Here is a 17,074-nt window from a genome sequence, read left to right on the forward strand (position 1 = left end):
AATATGACCTCCCAATCCCTGTACTCAATACTCTGACCAATAAAGGAAAGCATACCAAACGCCGCCTTCACTATCCTATCTACCTGCGACTCCACTTTCAAGGAGCTATGAACCTGCACTCCAAGGTCTCTTTGTTCAGCAACACTCCCGAGGACCTTATCATTAAGTGTATAACTCCTGCTAATATTTGCTTTCCCAAAATGCAGCACCTCACATTTATCTAAATTAAACTCCATCTGCAACTTCTCAGCCCATTGGCCCATCTGATCAAGATCCGGTTGTAATCTGAGATAACCACCTTCGCTGTCCATTACACCTCCAATTTTGGTGTCATCTGTAAACGTACTAACTATACCTCTTATGCTCACATCCAAATCATTTATATAAATGATGAAAAGTAGAGGACACAGCACCGATCTTTGTGGTACTCCACTGGTCACAGGCCTCCAGTCTGGAAAACAACCCTCCACCACCACCCTCTATCTTCTCCCTTTGAGCTAGTTCTGTATCCAAATGGCTAGTTCTCCCTGTGTTCTGAGAGATCTAACCTTGCTAACCAGTCTCCCCTGGGAAACTTTGCCGAATGCCTTCCTGAAGTCCATATAGGTCACGTTCACTGTTCTGCCCTCATCAATCCTCTTTGTTACTTCTTCAAAAAAATTCAATCAAGTTTGTGAGACATGATTTCCCATGCACAAAGCCATGTTGACTATCCCTAATCAGTCTTTGCCTTTCCAAATACATGTACATCCTGTCCCTCAGGATTCTCTCCAACAACTTGCCCACCACCTACATCAGGCTCACTGGTCTATAGTTCCCTGGCTTGACATTACCACCTTTCTTAAACAGTGGCACCACGTTAACCAACCTCCAGTCTTTCTGCAACTTACCTGTGACTATCGATGATACAAATATCTCCGTAAGAGGCTCAGCAATCATTTCTCTAGCTTCCCACAGAGTTCTAGGGTACACCTGATCAGGTCCTAGGGATTTATCGACTTTTATGCATTTCAAGACATCCAGCACTTCCTCCTCTGTAATATGGACATTTTTCAAGATGTCACTATCTATTTCCCTACATTCTATATCTTCCATGTCCTTTTCCACAGTAAATACTGATGCAAAATACTCGTTTAGTATCTGCCCCATCTCCTGCAACTCCATACAAAGGCCGCCTTGCTGATCTTTGAGGAGTCCTATTCTCTCCCTAGTTACCCCTTTGTCCTTTAATGAGTTTGTAAAAACCCTTTGGATTCTCCTCAACTCTATTTGCCAAAGCTATCTCATGTCTCCTTTTTGCCCTCCTGATTTCTCTCTCAAGAATACTCCTACTGCCTTTATACTCTTCTAAAGATTCACTCGATCTATCCTGACATATGCTTCCTTTTTTTCTTAACCAAACCATCAATTTCTTTAGTCATCCAGCATTCCCTATACTTACCAGCCTTTCCTTCCACCCTAACAGGAATATACTCTCTCTGCGCACTCGTTGTCTCACTTCTGAAGGCTTCTCATTTTCCAGCCGTCCCTTTACAGCGAACATTTGCCCCCAATCAGCTTTTGAAAGTTCTTGCCTAATACTGCCAAAATACTGTCTATCCTTTTCCATCACAATTTAAAAACTAATAGAATTATGGTCACTGGCCCCAAAGTGCTTTCCCACTGACACCTCAGTCACCTGCCCTGCCTTATTTCCCAAGAGTAGGTCAAGTTTTGCACCTTCTCTAATAGGTACATCCACCTATTAGAGTGGATCACACTTAACAAATTCCTCTCCATCTAAACCTTTAACACTGTGGCAGTCCCAGTCTATGTTTGGAAAGTTAAAATCCCCTACCATAATCACCCTATTATAGAGATCTCCTTACAAGTTTGTTTTTCAATTTCCCTCTGACTAATAGGGGGTCTATAATACAATCCCAATAAGGTGATCATCCCTTTCTTATTTCTCAGTTCCACCCAAACAATTTCCCTGGATATATTTCCGGGAATATCCTTCGTCAGTACAGTAGTAGTGCTATCCCTTATCAAAAACACCACCACCCCTCCTCTCCTGCCTCCCTTTCTGTCCTTCCTGTAGCATTTGTATCCTGGAACATTAAGCTGCCAGTCCTGTCCATCCCTGAGCCATGTTTCTGTAATTGCTATGATATTCCAGTCCCATGTTCCTAACCATGCCCTGAGTTCATCTGCCTTCCCTGTTAGGCCTCTTGTTATGAAATAATGCAGTTTAATGTATTAGTCCTACCTTGTTCTCTGCTTTGTCCCTGCCTGCCCTGACTGTTCTCCAAGGTCTCCAACTCTGTGCTCAGTGGTGGATAGATTGTTGGAGATTCCAGGCACCAGATAATTAACTATCAAAACTTCAACTTACTGGAAAATTCTCATCAACTCAGCTGTCTGGGGATTTCCACATGGTCCTGGCATGCAACTTCAGATTATGTTACTGCAACAGTCATCTTCCTATCAAATAATCTGGGCCATATATCCAGGTGCCTTTTCTCCTGCACCACCTTTAGACCTGTACGTTCATTTTTCGTTGTTCATTCTTCCTACCTAAATGGATCCCTTCGTTCTTAATAAAGCAATATCTTTTATTTCCTTATATATAGCAGTCATTTCGAGAATGCTAGAATACAAGAGCAAGGATGTACTGCATAGGCTGTGTAAGACTCTGGTCAGACTACATTTGGAAGATTTGAGAGTAGTTTTGGGCCTTTGATCTAAGGAAGGATGTAATAGTATTGAAGCAGTCCAGAGATTTACACGAATGATCCTGGGAATGATGGGCTTGTCATCTGAGAGGATCGGTTGAGGACTCTGGGTCTGCATCTGATAAGAGTTTACAAGAATAAGGAGGATCTCACTGAAACTTCTCAAGAATATTGAGGCCTGGGCAGAGTAGCATGGAGATGATGTTTCCATTACTAGAGACTAGGACCCAAGAGTGCAATCGGAGTGGAGGGACAAACCTTTTAGAGTTGAGAAGAGTAATTTCTTCAGCCAGTGTATGGTGAATCTATGAAACTCATTGCCACAGAAGGCTGTGGAGACTAAGTCATTCAGTGTATGTATGACAGACAGCTTCTTGGTTAGTAAGGAAATCAAAGGTTACTGGGAGAAGGCAAGAGGATGAGAATGAGGTTGAGCAATGCATCAGCCATGTAGGGGTGGAATGCTGACTCAGTGGTTAGCACTGCTTATTTCACAGCATGGGGGACCTGGATTCAATTCCAGCCTTCAGTGAATGTGCAAACTCAACATGTCTGCGTGAGTTTCCTCTGGGTGTTCTAGTTTCCTCCCACAGTCCACAGATGTTCAGGTTAGGTGGATTAGCAATGCTAAATTGCCCATAGTGTTGGGTGCATTAGTCAGAGGGAAATGGGTCTGGGTGGGTTACTCTTCGGAGGGTCCTTGAGGACTTGTTGGGCCGAAGGACTTGTTTCCACACTGTAGAGAATCTAATCTACTCTGTCCTGGTTATACATTTACAACAACGATCAGTATTCACCAAGGAGAAAAACATGGATGTTGGTAAGATTAGGGAAGAGTATCGTGATATTCCAGGACAACTCAAGATGGAGGTAGTGGTTTTGGGTGTCTTGAAAAACACGAAGGTAGATAAGTCCTCAGGACCTGAAGGGATCAATCCCAGGATTCTGAGGGAGGCAAGGGAGAAGATTGCTGGAGCTTTGACAGAGATCTTTGTATCTTCTTTAGTCACTGGTGAGGTCCCAGAAAACTCAACCACAGTCAAAGAAGAATGTCTAAGAATGATAACCGGGATATTCCAGGAAATTGTGGGCCTGTGATACTTACATCAGCAGAAGGGAAATTATGGGAGGAAATTTTTAGAACCAGGATTTACTCTCATTTGAAAAGGAACAGACTTATTAGTGATAGTCAACATAGCTTTGTGTGGGACAGGTTCTGTCTTATAAATTTGATTGAGGGTTTTGAGGAAGTGATGAAGATGATTGAGGGTAGCTAGTGGTCCTGACCAACTAGTCAGGAGCAGGATCATAGGACACAGAATTTATAGTAAAAGATCAAAGTGTCACACAACTGATTTGATGTATTAAACAAACCTAGATTGCTGTTAAGTCTTAGAATGGGTTGCAGGTTTCAGTTGATTAATATGTAAATTCCCAGAACTACTTTCATGTCACATTCCCAAGATAACTTAAGGTTTTACATAAAAGAAAGTGACATATCATCTCAGACAATGCATTAAAGGTATGAGGTCTGTATTTCAACCTTGAGTCAGACTGGTTCTATTTCCAAAGTAGGAATTTATAAAATGTCACATGGACTGACTGCCTACAGATTGTGTGCTTTTTGAACATTGCATCAGTTGTATGACACTTTGATCTTTTGCTATAAATTCTGTGTCCTATGATTCGGGATCAGTTCCTGCGGATTGGAGGGTGGCTAATGTTGTACCACATTTTAAGAAAGGTGGAAGAGAGAAAACAGGAAATTATAGACCAGTTAGTCTGACCTCAGTGGTGGGAAAGATGCTGGAGTCTATAAAGGATGAAATTACGACACATCTGGATAGTAGTAACAGGATAGGTCAGAGTCAGCATGGATTTATGAAGGGGAAATCATGCTTGACTAATCTTCTGGAATTTTTTGAGGATGTAACTCTGAAGATGGACGAGAGAGATCCAGTAGATGTAGTGTACCTGGACTTTCAGAAAGCTTTTGATAAAGTCCCACATAGGAGGTTAGTTAGCAAAATTAGGGCGCATGGTATTGGGGGCAAAGTACCAACTTGGATTGAAAGTTAGTTGGCTGATAGGAAACAAAGAGTAGTGATAAACGGCTCCATTTTGGAATGGCAGTACCAGTGGGGTACTGCAGGGATCAGTACTGGGACTGCAGCTTTTCATAATATATGTTAATGATATAGAAGATGATATTAGCAAAAACATTAGCAAATTTGCTGATGATACTAAGCTGGGTGACAGGGTGAAATGTGATGAGGATGTTAGGAGATTACAGGGTGACCTGGACAGGTTAGATGAGTGGGCAGATGCATGGCAGATGCAATTTAATGTGGATAAATGTATGGTTATCCACTTTGGTGGCAAGAACAGGAAGGCAGATTACTACCTAAATGGAATCAATTTAGGTAAAAGGGCAGTACAGAGTGATCTGGGTGTTCTTGTACACCAGCCAATGAAGGTAAGCATGCAGGTACAGCAGGTAGTGAAGAAGGCAAATAGCATGCTGGCCTTCATAACAAGAGGGATTGAGTTTAGAAGCAAAGAGGTTCTTCTGCAGCTGTACAGGGCCCTGGTGAGACCACACCTGGAGTACTGTGTGCAGTTCTGGTCTCCAAATTTGAGGAAAGACATTCTGGCTATTGAGGGAGTGCAGCGTAGGTTCATGAGGTCAATTCCTGGAATGGCAGGACTACCTTACGCTGAAAGACTGGAGCGACTGGGCTTGTATACCCTTGAGTTTAGAAGATTGAGAGGGGATCTGATTGAGACATATAAGATTATTAAAGGATTGGACACTCTGGAGGCAGGAAACATGTTTCCACTGATGGATGAGTGCCGAACCAGAGAATACAGCGTACAAATACGGGGTAGACCATTTAGGACAGAGATGAGGAGAAACTTCTTCACCCAGAGAGTGGTGGCTGTGTGGAATGCTCTTCCCCAGAGGGCAGTGGAGGCCCACTCTCTGGATTCATTTAAAAAAGAGTTGGATAGAACTCTCAAGGATAGTGGAATCAAGGGTTATGGAGATAAGGCAGGAACAGGATACTGATTAAGGATGATCAGCCATGATCATATTGAATGGTGGTGCAGCTCGAAGGGCAGAATGGCCTACTCCTGCACCTATTGTCTATTGTCTTATCCTGCCCTACTAGCTACCTGACGAATGAGCAGCAGTCCGAAAGCTTGTATGTTCAAATAAACCTGTTGGACGATAACCTGGTGTTGTGATTTTTATCAGTGTTTTTTGGTATTGTATCTTGTTAATTTGAATAATATCACTTTTCCTTTAGGATTGCGTTTATCCTGATATAAAAGATAGACAGTTCCTACACTACTTCCATCGCGGTGCCAGAAGGAACAACTTTGACATTCAGAAATACAACAAAATCAAGGAGGAGATGGCTGAGGTTAGTTAGCACCAAGTTTTTTTAAAAAAAATCATGTGAGAGCATTTCATGATCAGTGTTGAATAACACGAAGGCCTGAGGAATGCCTTAGCACCACCTATGATAAATTCGTATGTACCTAGTGGGAGAACATCTTAAGATCTCAAAGGAATAAGACCTAACATCTCGGACTGCTTTATAGTTTCTGTAACTATGTCAATTGTATGAGTCTAGCTTGCACTTAGTTGCTAACATACAACAAACAACACCTCCAAATACAAGAGTCTCAGTCATGTTAGACTAGCAAGTAATTTTCCTTCACCATACCAGATCAAGTAGGCCCTGTAGATATCTACAGGAGATAACCTGTGGCAATATTCAAAAAGGCAGAATCTGCAGTCAGTGGTGAAAACATTCCAGACATGTTAAGAGACGTATTGCACTAGGAGAGTTAGGAAATTTCTGGACCTGGACTATTTGCCATTCCAAACCAGTTACAGTTTACATCAGGTACTAGTAATCAGCATTCCCTCTAATTTTCTGTCTACCTGCGCCGGCCTCCAAGGTACCTCCACGGGCCTCTAAGGTCCATGCGCAACAGTGACTTCTGGAACTTGAAGTCAGTGCTGTGTTTGATGTGCAGATACCAATCACCATGTGTGGAACCATGGAGTGGCTGAGCATGTGCAAAGCTTAGAGGCAACTGACAGTGATCTGTAGAAGCTCTCCTATTCACCATTTAAATTCCTTTCTAAAATTTTCCTTAAAACTCCCCCCTCTTACTAAGCTTTTGGTTACCCCTACTGACCTCTACTTTAGCTCTTACCTGTTTACAACACTATGGATTGTCTGCTATGTTACAACTATAATATTAATGCTAGTTGCTGAGATTTGTGGATTTGTTGACATTTCTTTTTCCATTCAAAGGTGGAAAAAAACCTCCAGCGGCTGCGTGACCCTTTGCAACTGCATCTTCCAATTGAGCCACTAAACAAAAACTGAAACCATAGCTGACGGGAACAAACTCTGGAGTCATGCGTCATAATGACTTAACCAATGCAACATTTCGATCTGATCAGAATTGTTCTCCTATGTGTTTCTGTTCTCTTTTAAAATGGGACTTATTTCTGTATAATACCCTTTTTTGCAGTTTTGTGGCACTCTGAGAGTGAATCAATCTGGTTTAAACTCTGCTGTTGATACAGACCACCTTCCTATGCTAGCTCTCCCGACCATCTTGATCCTTATCCCAATACTTCCAGTAAGAAACTGACAATTATCTTACACGGGCATTCATATAGTGAATATGATTCAATACATAATGTTTGAAACTTAGGTAGATGGACAGATAATTTAGTTGCAGCAAACTGTTACAAACTAGTATTAATACTGTAATCTTAATTACAAAAAAGCATTTCTTCTAATTGGAAGGCAAGAGTATTGTAAAATAAATAAAATGGTTGAAATACATATGCACAAACATGACTAATAGGTGAAAAGTTTGAGGTTTTTTTTGTAGCGGGAAGAGCAATTTTTATTTTAGGTGGTGAAGCAATTACAGTAAATGTACCTCCTTGAATGTTTGCAATGCAGTGAAACATACTGACTTTGAGTCAAGTACCTTGTATTACACTGGGATAGTTACCAATGTGTGTTCTTTCTGAAGTGGAGTGCACATTAAAGGATTGTGATGAGTTCATTCTTGTTGAAATCTTGGGAAACAGCATAAGCACTTGATGTTTTCATTTCCCCTTTGCATTCAGCTTTTGTACTTATGGGATTTGGACAATGCACCGGGATTAGGCTGTTCACTTGTATCATTTTGCTGCGGGAAACATTACTGAATGTGATTTGTCCTTCCCTCTATTGTAATCGTGCATTACCTCTTTGTAAAGACTCTGTGGGTAGAACTCAAAATACACCCTCTTGTCTGACCGTTTTGTTTTCAATTTAAAAACAGCTGAACACATCATTGGTGAAATAAAAAATTAATGAAGAGAGTTCACTCTTCGAGATTTTCTCTTGCTTTTCCCATACAGTCAACTGTTTATTTTCAGAACTGGTACCAAAGGTGGCATATAAAGGCAGTATTATTTGTACGAACATAACAATACACAATATTTAAACTTGTACTGCCTCTACTATGAAGATTTTTTTTCTATGCCAAATATGCTACAGGTTTTGAAGTCTATTAAAAATGATTTTTTCCCCCATTGGATCTGAAAGAATTGGTTTCAAAATCAACCTATGGTTTTACTTAATTCTCCCCCCAGATTTATCCAACATCTTCAGACCTTATGCTGCTTCTGTTCATTGCTAAACTTCCAGAAAGTAACTACTTTAGCTTGCTGGGGTCCTTTTCAGCTTTGTTTTCTTGGTAGATAGAAAGTTAATGATATTTATCAGTACTGTATCTCATTGGCATCCTCAAGCTATGTCTGGGACTCTTGGGTGGGGAACTTTCATGTCGTGTCTCCTTAACTTAGCTTCCAATTTGAAGGTGAGTATACTTTACTTTTAATTGATGTTGGTTGACTCAAAGAAGAATAACCAAAGGATAAATTTTGAAGTGAATATAAATAAGATCACTCTACATCAAAATATAATGAGCTGCTGATATATTCTTTTACTGCCTCAGGAAAGTGTTTGTCTGGCCAAGTAGCCAGTCTGGAATTCCAAATGACTAACACCAAGTGCGTTGGTCTTGTGGTCAGTAGTGATAACAGAGTTAAAAGATGATGGACCTTAGCAGATTTTTAAAAAACGCCTCAGAACACAGTAGGCATTACCACTATATAATTATGATATCTGTAGCTCATAATGCAGAGTTATTATTTGATGTAATATTGAACAGCTTGATTATTGGTTTGAAAGTGAAACTGAGTACACCAAAATAATGCACTAATCCATGTGGTTTTATACAGTCCAGAGACAGTAGGATGGAATGCCCTAAAAAAGTGACTGATCTGTTTTACAGTTCTTAATTAATGGTGCACTATCACAGGACTGTAGTGTTTGCTAATATTTTATGTTTAAGAGTCAAGCTATTATGCTTAGTCTTTGGAAAACTTTCATTTTCTCCCATTGTCAACAGATGTTTAATGTGTATCTTGTATTTCACTCCAGAGTTTTCGGCAGGAAGCATACTAATTGTAACCATATCTCTCAATGGATGTCTCTTATTGTTATTTGAGTTTTTGTAATATAATTATGAAAAATGCACAAAGGCAAACTGATGAAGTTTGCTTACATACTTCAAATGGTTTTATTTTTCAATAGTCTTCTAACCTTGTGGCTGGTGAGGGAAGGTGACATTGTGTTGCAGTACTGAGCTTGTTAAGGTACTTTCTTTTGTTCCACATTTGTTTGTATAGGTATGCTGCAAATAAAATAAATCAAATGATGGATATTTTAATGGTATCTTGGTTGGTTGTTTGCTTGCTTTGCAGACTTTGACTAAAGTTGCATTTCTCTTCTTGCACATCCCTATTATCTTGTATCTATTTGATCCTTGCACTTCCCTTGTCTGAAAGAATTAAGATTTGGTTAGGGTGTACAGTATTTTGTTCATACAATTGCATGTGTAATTGAGATTAGATCATTAACCTGCTCTGCTTGTTTTATGTTGAGATTTGGAAGATTAAAAAACTGTTGTTAAGTTGCTAAGTATGACTGCTTTTCTCATACTGAACATTTCACAATTTGAGTGGTACTTTCCCAAAAATTTAACACATTTAAATCAAGTTAGGTCTGTGGTTTTGCAAATATTAGACTTATAGCAGCACAGCTTGTCATTTGGTGCTAAGAACTGATTTAAGTTTACACCTTTGTTGTGCCTAATGAGACTCGGCAGTCCATTATCTGGCTCTTTTAAAAAATATCTATATAACAAAGCCTTTGCACAAACATTCTAGCACTGAGGAACCTTGATTATTCGAAGGACACAGGTGGGGAGTATTTTGTTCGATTAATCAAATGCTGGATAACAGATTAGCCAAGCATTGGCACCTTGCGATCTTGTCCGGATCATCAGAAATTCAGATAATTGAATGCTGGATAATAAAGGTCCCTCTGTATTGGTTTATACAACGTGGCCTGTTCATTGATCTTGTGTTGAGATCACTCACAATAGTTATGCAGACAGTCTAACAGGATTAAATATGACAAGCTTTCAAAGTGCAACTTTAAGGCAAAAAGGTTATCCTAGAATAATAGTTTCCACAGTGTAATCCTCCTATGTAAATTGGTTGCTTTCAATTGATTTTTTTAAAAAAGAAACATTGTACCTTTCTACTCAAAACTTTGCTCATTACAGACCCACTTTGACCCTCCTGGTCACAGGTAGGCCTTTATCTTGCTGGCCTTTCTGATTTATAGCTTCTTCTTCTTCGACTGACTGTGTGGAGTTTGCACGTTCTCCCCGTGTCTGCGTGGGTTTCCTCCGGGTGCTCCGGTTTCCTCCCACAGTCCAAAGATGTGCAGGTTAGGTGAATTGGCCATGCTAAATTGCCCGTAGTGTTAGGTAAGGGGTAAATGTAGGGGTATGGGTGGGTTTCGCTTTGGCGGGTCGGTGTGGACTTGTTGGGCCGAAGGGCCTGTTTCCACACTGTAATCTAATCTAATCTAAATCTAATCTAATCTAATCTAATTCTATTCCCTGATCTTCACCTTCAAAAAATCTCTAAAGCAGGGCTCTTGAGATGAAGATTGAGTTGGGAAATCAGCAAGAAATGGGCCCCGCCAGAAATGCTCCCAATGAGGGAAGTGGGCACAGGATACTATAGCATAGGATTCAAAGAATTCTGATGTTTAGTTTGTTGATTATAATTTTCTACATTACTGAAATTTAAATACTCTGTCTTGGTTGTAGGTTTGCTCACTGAGCTGGAAGGTTCATGTCCAGATGTTTCATCACCCTACTAGGTAACATCTACAGTGGGCCTCAGGTGTTTGGGTTTCTATGTTTGGGTTTCTTTGGGTTGGTGATGTCATTTCCTGTGGTGAGGTCACTGCCTTTTTTTTCTCAGGGGGTGGTAGATGGGGTCTAACTCTGTTTGTTAAGAGTTCCGATTAGAATGCTAAGATTCTAGGAATTCTCGTGCGTGTCTTTGTTTGGCTTGTTGGATGTAATGTCCCAGTCGAAGTGGTGTCCTTCCTCATCCGTATGTAAGGATACTAGTTAGAGAAGGTCATGTCTTTTTGTGGCGAGTTGGTGTTCATGTATCCTGGTGGCTAGTTTTCTGCCTACTTGTCCAATGTGGTGTTTGTTACAGTCCTTACACAGTATTTTTGTAAATGACATTCGTTTTGCTTGTTATCTGTATAGGGTCTTTCAAGTTCATTAGGTGCTGTCTTAGTGTGTTGGTGGGCTACCATGATGCCAAGGGGTCTGGGTACTCGGGCAGTCATTTCAGAGATGTCTTTGATGTAGGAGAGAGTGGCTAGGGTTTCTGGACAGGTTTTGTTTGCTTGTTTCGGTTTGTTGTTGAGAAATCGGTGGACCATGTTCATTGGGTACCCATTCTTTTTGAATACATGGTATAGATGATTTTCCTCTGCTCTGCATAATTCCTCTGTGCTGCAGTGTGTGTTGGCTTGTTGAAATAATGTTCTGATGCACTTCATTTGTGGATGTTGGGTGATTGCTTCTGTAGTTCAATATTTGGTACATATGTGTTGTTTTCCTGTAGTTGCTGGTTGAGGTTCCCTAGTGGCTGTTTGCTGTACTGTGACATCTAGGAATGGATGTTTGTTGTTATTTTCCTCCACTTTAGTGAATTTTATGCCAGTAAGGGTATTATTGATGGTCTTGAAGGTTTCCTCTAATTTGTTTCGTTTAGTGATAAAGGTGTCATCCACGTAGTGAACCCAAAGTTTGGGTTGGATGGTTGGCAGAGGCTGTTTGTTCAAATCGCTGCATTACTGCCTCTGCTAAGAACCCTGATATCGGCGGTCTCATGGGTGTGTTCTGTTGGTTTGTCTGTAGGTTTTTTGTTGAAGGTGAAGTGTGTGGTAAGGCATAGGTCCACCACCTTGACACTGTCCTTGTTGATGAAGTTAGTGGTGTTTGGTGTAGGTGTCTTTGGGTCTTCTAATAGTATAGTCGGTCTGTTGCTTTTAATGAAGGATATGAATATGGTAATTAAGATCATCTGACAAAAAAACAGATCAATTTAAAATTGGAATACTTTTACTTTAAGATTACATAACAAGAGTGAAAATACATACAAAGTTCACAGCCATACTCAAAATCGTTGGTCATTTTAGTTCATACAACATGATTGAACAAAAAAAAAAGTCCCTGAAAACCTTCCAGTTTAAAGTTGCCACAAGGCTCTAGTATTTTCTACAAATGTTTTTAATAAGCCTCAATAGACTGAGAAGAAAGTTAACCTGAGGTCCAGCACCAAGTCACTGTACAATGATTTTCTGGAGAACCTATGTTACTGAAAGGTTCACATGATCAATAGCTGGTGTTGTATGCTGGAAATAATGGAATAAACCAGATGTAAACAAAATCTTAAGTCATTATTTGCATTCTAAAATGTACATACAAAGCTACATAAGCACAATGGTAGCTTTTTAAACGTTACCCTTCACCCCAATAATTCAGAAGTATAGGAGACAGTTTTTCATCACTCAAGTAACCACAGAAGTAATTTACAAAATTCTATAACCTGACAAAACCAATTTCACCTTTGATTTAATTATTTAGAATAAAATTGGACATTTTCACAAACATGATTGGACAAAGGAAATCTTTGGTTAGCCTTTTTTTCTACAATTAATTTAGGTTTTTTTGGATTGCACAATAGAATAGTATTTGTGGTCAAAATGTGTTGAACTTAAGACTTACTGTTCATTACTTTGTTTGGAGGTGCACACCTAATACTCCTATTTGTGTACAGAATCATTTTGCTAGTGGTAGTTCTAAAATTAGGAATTTACTTTCTTTAAAAGGGGAGATGGGGGAAAGGCAACACCAAGGTAAACCAAACTTATGAAGTTTTGGGTTTAAAATACAATTTCTTTGTAAGCATTGAGGCAAAGCAAGGGACTTGTTTCTTTCCTAATGCATTACGATCAGCACATCTTTCCACACTTCGTTCCGATACCTTCCTGTTCACCAGTGTCAGAAACTCTGTGAACTCGAGCTGTGAGCCCTGATTCTCGAGCAACGTGCAAAAGTCCTGGATGTACCAGGAGCCGTTTACAGTTTCTCGATGAGAATAGAAACCTATGATAAGAAGAAAATATTTGGAATATTGAGGATGAACAAAATCTGTTGTAAACAATTTTAAACCTCTTACTACTTGACTGTTTTGGCAACTTGTTTTTAATAATGCATTTTTTTTAATGCCACCTTAATTTTGAAACAGAAACCATTGCAGATAATAAAACATTAGGGCAGACAGGTAAGTTTTTTTTGGAGGCAAGGGAAAATAGGTGGAGAGATTTCAGGAAGAATTTGCAGAGCTCAGGGCCTAGACAAAAGGTATAGCAACCCATTGGTGGAACAATTACAATTAGATATTCAGATGACTAAGGGAGTTAAGAGATCAAGGAAGGCAAAGCCATGAACATAGAACATTAGAGCGCAGTACAGGCCCTTCGGCCCTTGATGTTACAGCGACCTGTCATACCAATCTGAAGCCCATCTAACCTACACTATTCCATGTGCTTGTCCAATGACGACTTAAATGTACTTAAAGTTGGCGAATCTATTACTGTTGCAGGCAAAGCATTCCATACCTTCCTTCTGAGTAAATAAACTACCTCTGACATCTGTCCTATATCTATCACCCCTCAATTTAAAGCTATGCCCCCTCATGCTTGCTGTCACCATACTTGGAAAAAGGCTCTGCCTGTCCACCTTATCTAACCCCCTGATTATCTTATATGTCTCTAAGTCACCTCTCAACCTCCTCTCTAACGAAAACAGCCACAAGTCCCTCAGCCTTTCCTCGTAAGACCTTCCCTCCATACCAGCAATATCCTAGTAAATCTCCTCTGCACTCTTTCCAAGCTTCCACATCCTCCTTATAATGCGGTGACCAGAACTGTACACAATACTCCAAGTGTGGCCGCACTAGAGTTTTGTACAGCTGTTGCATAACCTCATGGTTCCAGAACTCGATCCCTCTCTTAAAAGCTAAAACACTGTATGCCTTCTTAACCGTGTTAACCTGGGTGGCAACTTTCAAGGATCTGTGTACCTGGACACCGAGATCTCTCTGCTCATCTACACTACCAAGAATCTTACCATTAGCCCAGTACTTTGCATTCCGGTTACTCCGACCAAAGTGAATCACCTCACGGTTGTCCGCATTAAACTCAATTTGCCACCTCTCAGCCCAACTCTGCAGCTTATCTATGCCTCTGTAATCTACAACATCCTTTGTCACTATCCACAACTCCACCGACCTTTGTCGTCTGCAAATTTACTAACCCACCCTTCTACGCCCTCATCCAGGTAGTTTATAAAAATGACAAACAGTAGTGGATCCAACACCGACCCTTATGGTACACCTCTGGTAACTGGACTCCAGGATGAACATTTCCCATCAACCACCACCCTGTCTTCTTTCAGCAAGCCAATTACTGATCCAAACTGCTATATCTCCCACACTCCCATTCTTCTGCATTTTGTACATAGCCTACTGTGGGGAACCTTATCGAACACTTTGCTGAAATCCATATACACCACATCAGATGGTTTACTCTCATCTACCCGTTTGGTCACCTTCTCAAAGAACTGAAGGTTTGTGAGGCATGACCTACCCTTCACAAAACCATACTGACTATCCCTAATCAAATTATTCTTTTCTAGATGATTATAAATCCTATCTCTTATAACACTCTACCAACAACTGAAGTAAGGCTCACTAGTCTACAATTACCAGGATTGTCTCTACTACCCTTCTTTAACAGGGGAACCACGTTTGCTATCCTCCAGTCTTCTGGCACTATTCCTGTAGACAATGATGATTTAAAGATCAATGCCAAAGGCTTGGCAATCTTGTCCCTGGCTTCCCAGAGGATCCTAAGATAAATCCCATCCAGCCCAGGGGATTTATCTATTTTCACACTTTGCAGGATTTCTAATACCTCATCCTTGTGAGCCTCAATCACACCTACAGTAGCCTGTATCTCAGTAATCTCCTCGCCAACATTGTCATTTTCTAGAGTGAATATTGTTGAAAAATATTCATTTAGTGCTTCCCCTATCTCCTGATTCCACACACAACTTCCCACTACTATTCTTGATTGGCCCTAATCTTACTCTCATCATTCTATAAGTATTTAAGGAATAAGAGAAAGTCTTAGGATCAGGGTAAACCCTATCTGCCAACAACTTCTCATGTCTCCTCCTGGCTCTTCTGTGCTCTCTCTTCAGGTCTTTCCTGGCTACCTTATAACCCTCAAACGCCCTTCCCATCTCCTCCTAACATAAGCCCTCTTCTTCCTCTTGACCAGAAATTCCACTTCCTTCGTAAACCACAGCTCCTGCACTCTACAGGTACATAGAACATAGAAGAATACAGCGCAGTACAGGCCCTTCGGCCCTCGATGTTGCGCCGATCCAAGCCCACCTAACCTACACTAGCCCACTATCCTCCATATGCCTATCCAATGCCCGCTTAAATGCCCATAATGAGGGAGAGTCCACCACTGTACATACTTATTCAAGGAAAAGCTACTGTGTGTCCTAGATAAGCTCCACATTTCTACTGTGCCTATCCCCTGCAGTTTCCTTCCCCATCCTGTGCTTCCTAAATCTTGCCTAATTGCATCGTAATTGCCTTTCCCCCAACTGTAACTCTTGCCCAGTGGTAAACACCTATCTCTTTCTATCACTAAAATAAACATAACAGAATTGTGATCGCTATCACCAAAGTGCTCACCTACTTCCAAGGCTAACACCTGGCCGGGCTCACTAACCAGTACCAAATCTAATGTGGCTTCGCCCCTTGTTGGCCTGTCTACATACTGTGTCAGGAAGCCCTCCTGTACACACTGGACAAAAACTGACCCATCTATAGTACTCATACTATAGTGTTCCCAGTCAATATTAGGAAAGTTGAAGTCCCCCATGACAACTACTGTCTTTCTCACTCCTATCGAGAATCATCTTTGCTATCCTTTCTTCTACAGCTCAAACTATTCGGAGGCCTATAGAAAACTCCCAACAGGGTGACCTCTCCTTTCCTGTTTCTAACTTCAGCCCATACTACCTCAGTTGACGCTAAACATCCTTTCCACAACTGTAATACTGTCCTTAACGAACAATGCCACACTTCCCCCTCTTTTACCATCTTCTCTGTTCTTACTGAAACATCTAAATCCTGGAACCTGCAACAACCATTCCTGTCCCTGCTCTAACCATGTCTCTGAAATGGCCACAACATCGAAGTCCCAGGTACCAACCTATGCTGCAAGTTTACCCACCTTATTCTGGATGCTCCTGCCGTTGAAGTAGACACACTTCAAACCAACTTCTTGCTTGCCGGTGCCATCTTGCATCACAAACTTTATTTTGGTCCTCCCTACTCTCAACCTTTTCTATACTCGAACTACAATTTTGGTTCCCATCCCTCTGCTGGATTAGTTTAAACCCACCCCAATAGCCTTAGCGAATTCCCCCCACAGGATATTGGTACCCCTCTACAAGCAGGATGGTCTTCATCTGAACCAGAGGTCCCACCTACGCCAGAAAGAGCCCCAATTATCAAAGAATCCAAAATCCTCCCTCCTGCACCATCCATGAAGGGAACTGAAAAGTAGGATGAGAATTTTAAGAGGCAACAGGATAATGGGGTGAATGGAATTTGAAATGGGTTCAAGTTTTGAATGAAGAAAGCTGCAATGTGAGAGCAAGGCCAGGAAAGAATCAGAATAGGTTCTGCTCAGTGTACACAATCTCCAGCATAATTACAGTAAACTAGGGTGAAA

General features: G+C 40.7%; 2 protein-coding genes across 4 annotated transcripts in view; one reads left to right on the forward strand and one right to left on the reverse strand.

Annotated features, from left to right (window-relative positions):
- The window catches only part of LOC122553754 (calcium uniporter protein, mitochondrial-like), a 144,931-nt gene extending 135,390 nt beyond the window's left edge, over positions 1-9,541 (forward strand). The window contains exons 7-8 of the mRNA XM_043698040.2: positions 6,026-6,142; positions 7,049-9,541. Coding sequence (XP_043553975.1) covers positions 6,026-6,142; positions 7,049-7,123 — 192 coding nt within the window. The 3' untranslated portion in view covers positions 7,124-9,541. The remainder of the gene's footprint in view (positions 1-6,025; positions 6,143-7,048) is intronic.
- Positions 9,542-12,289: 2,748 nt separating this feature from the next.
- Positions 12,290-17,074, reverse strand: part of LOC122553739 (caspase-6-like) — a 43,730-nt gene continuing 38,945 nt past the window's right edge. For all 3 annotated transcript variants that reach the window (XM_043698008.2, XM_043698015.2, XM_087980417.1), the window contains one exon: positions 12,290-13,358. In XM_043698008.2, the coding sequence (XP_043553943.1) occupies positions 13,120-13,358 (239 nt within the window). In that variant the 3' untranslated portion in view covers positions 12,290-13,119. The remainder of the gene's footprint in view (positions 13,359-17,074) is intronic.

This window comes from Chiloscyllium plagiosum, unplaced genomic scaffold, assembly GCF_037043375.1.
Source record: "Chiloscyllium plagiosum isolate Xiang-an unplaced genomic scaffold, Cpla_swu_hap1 HiC_scaffold_1, whole genome shotgun sequence".
In the NCBI taxonomy this organism is placed as follows: Eukaryota; Metazoa; Chordata; class Chondrichthyes; order Orectolobiformes; family Hemiscylliidae; genus Chiloscyllium; species Chiloscyllium plagiosum.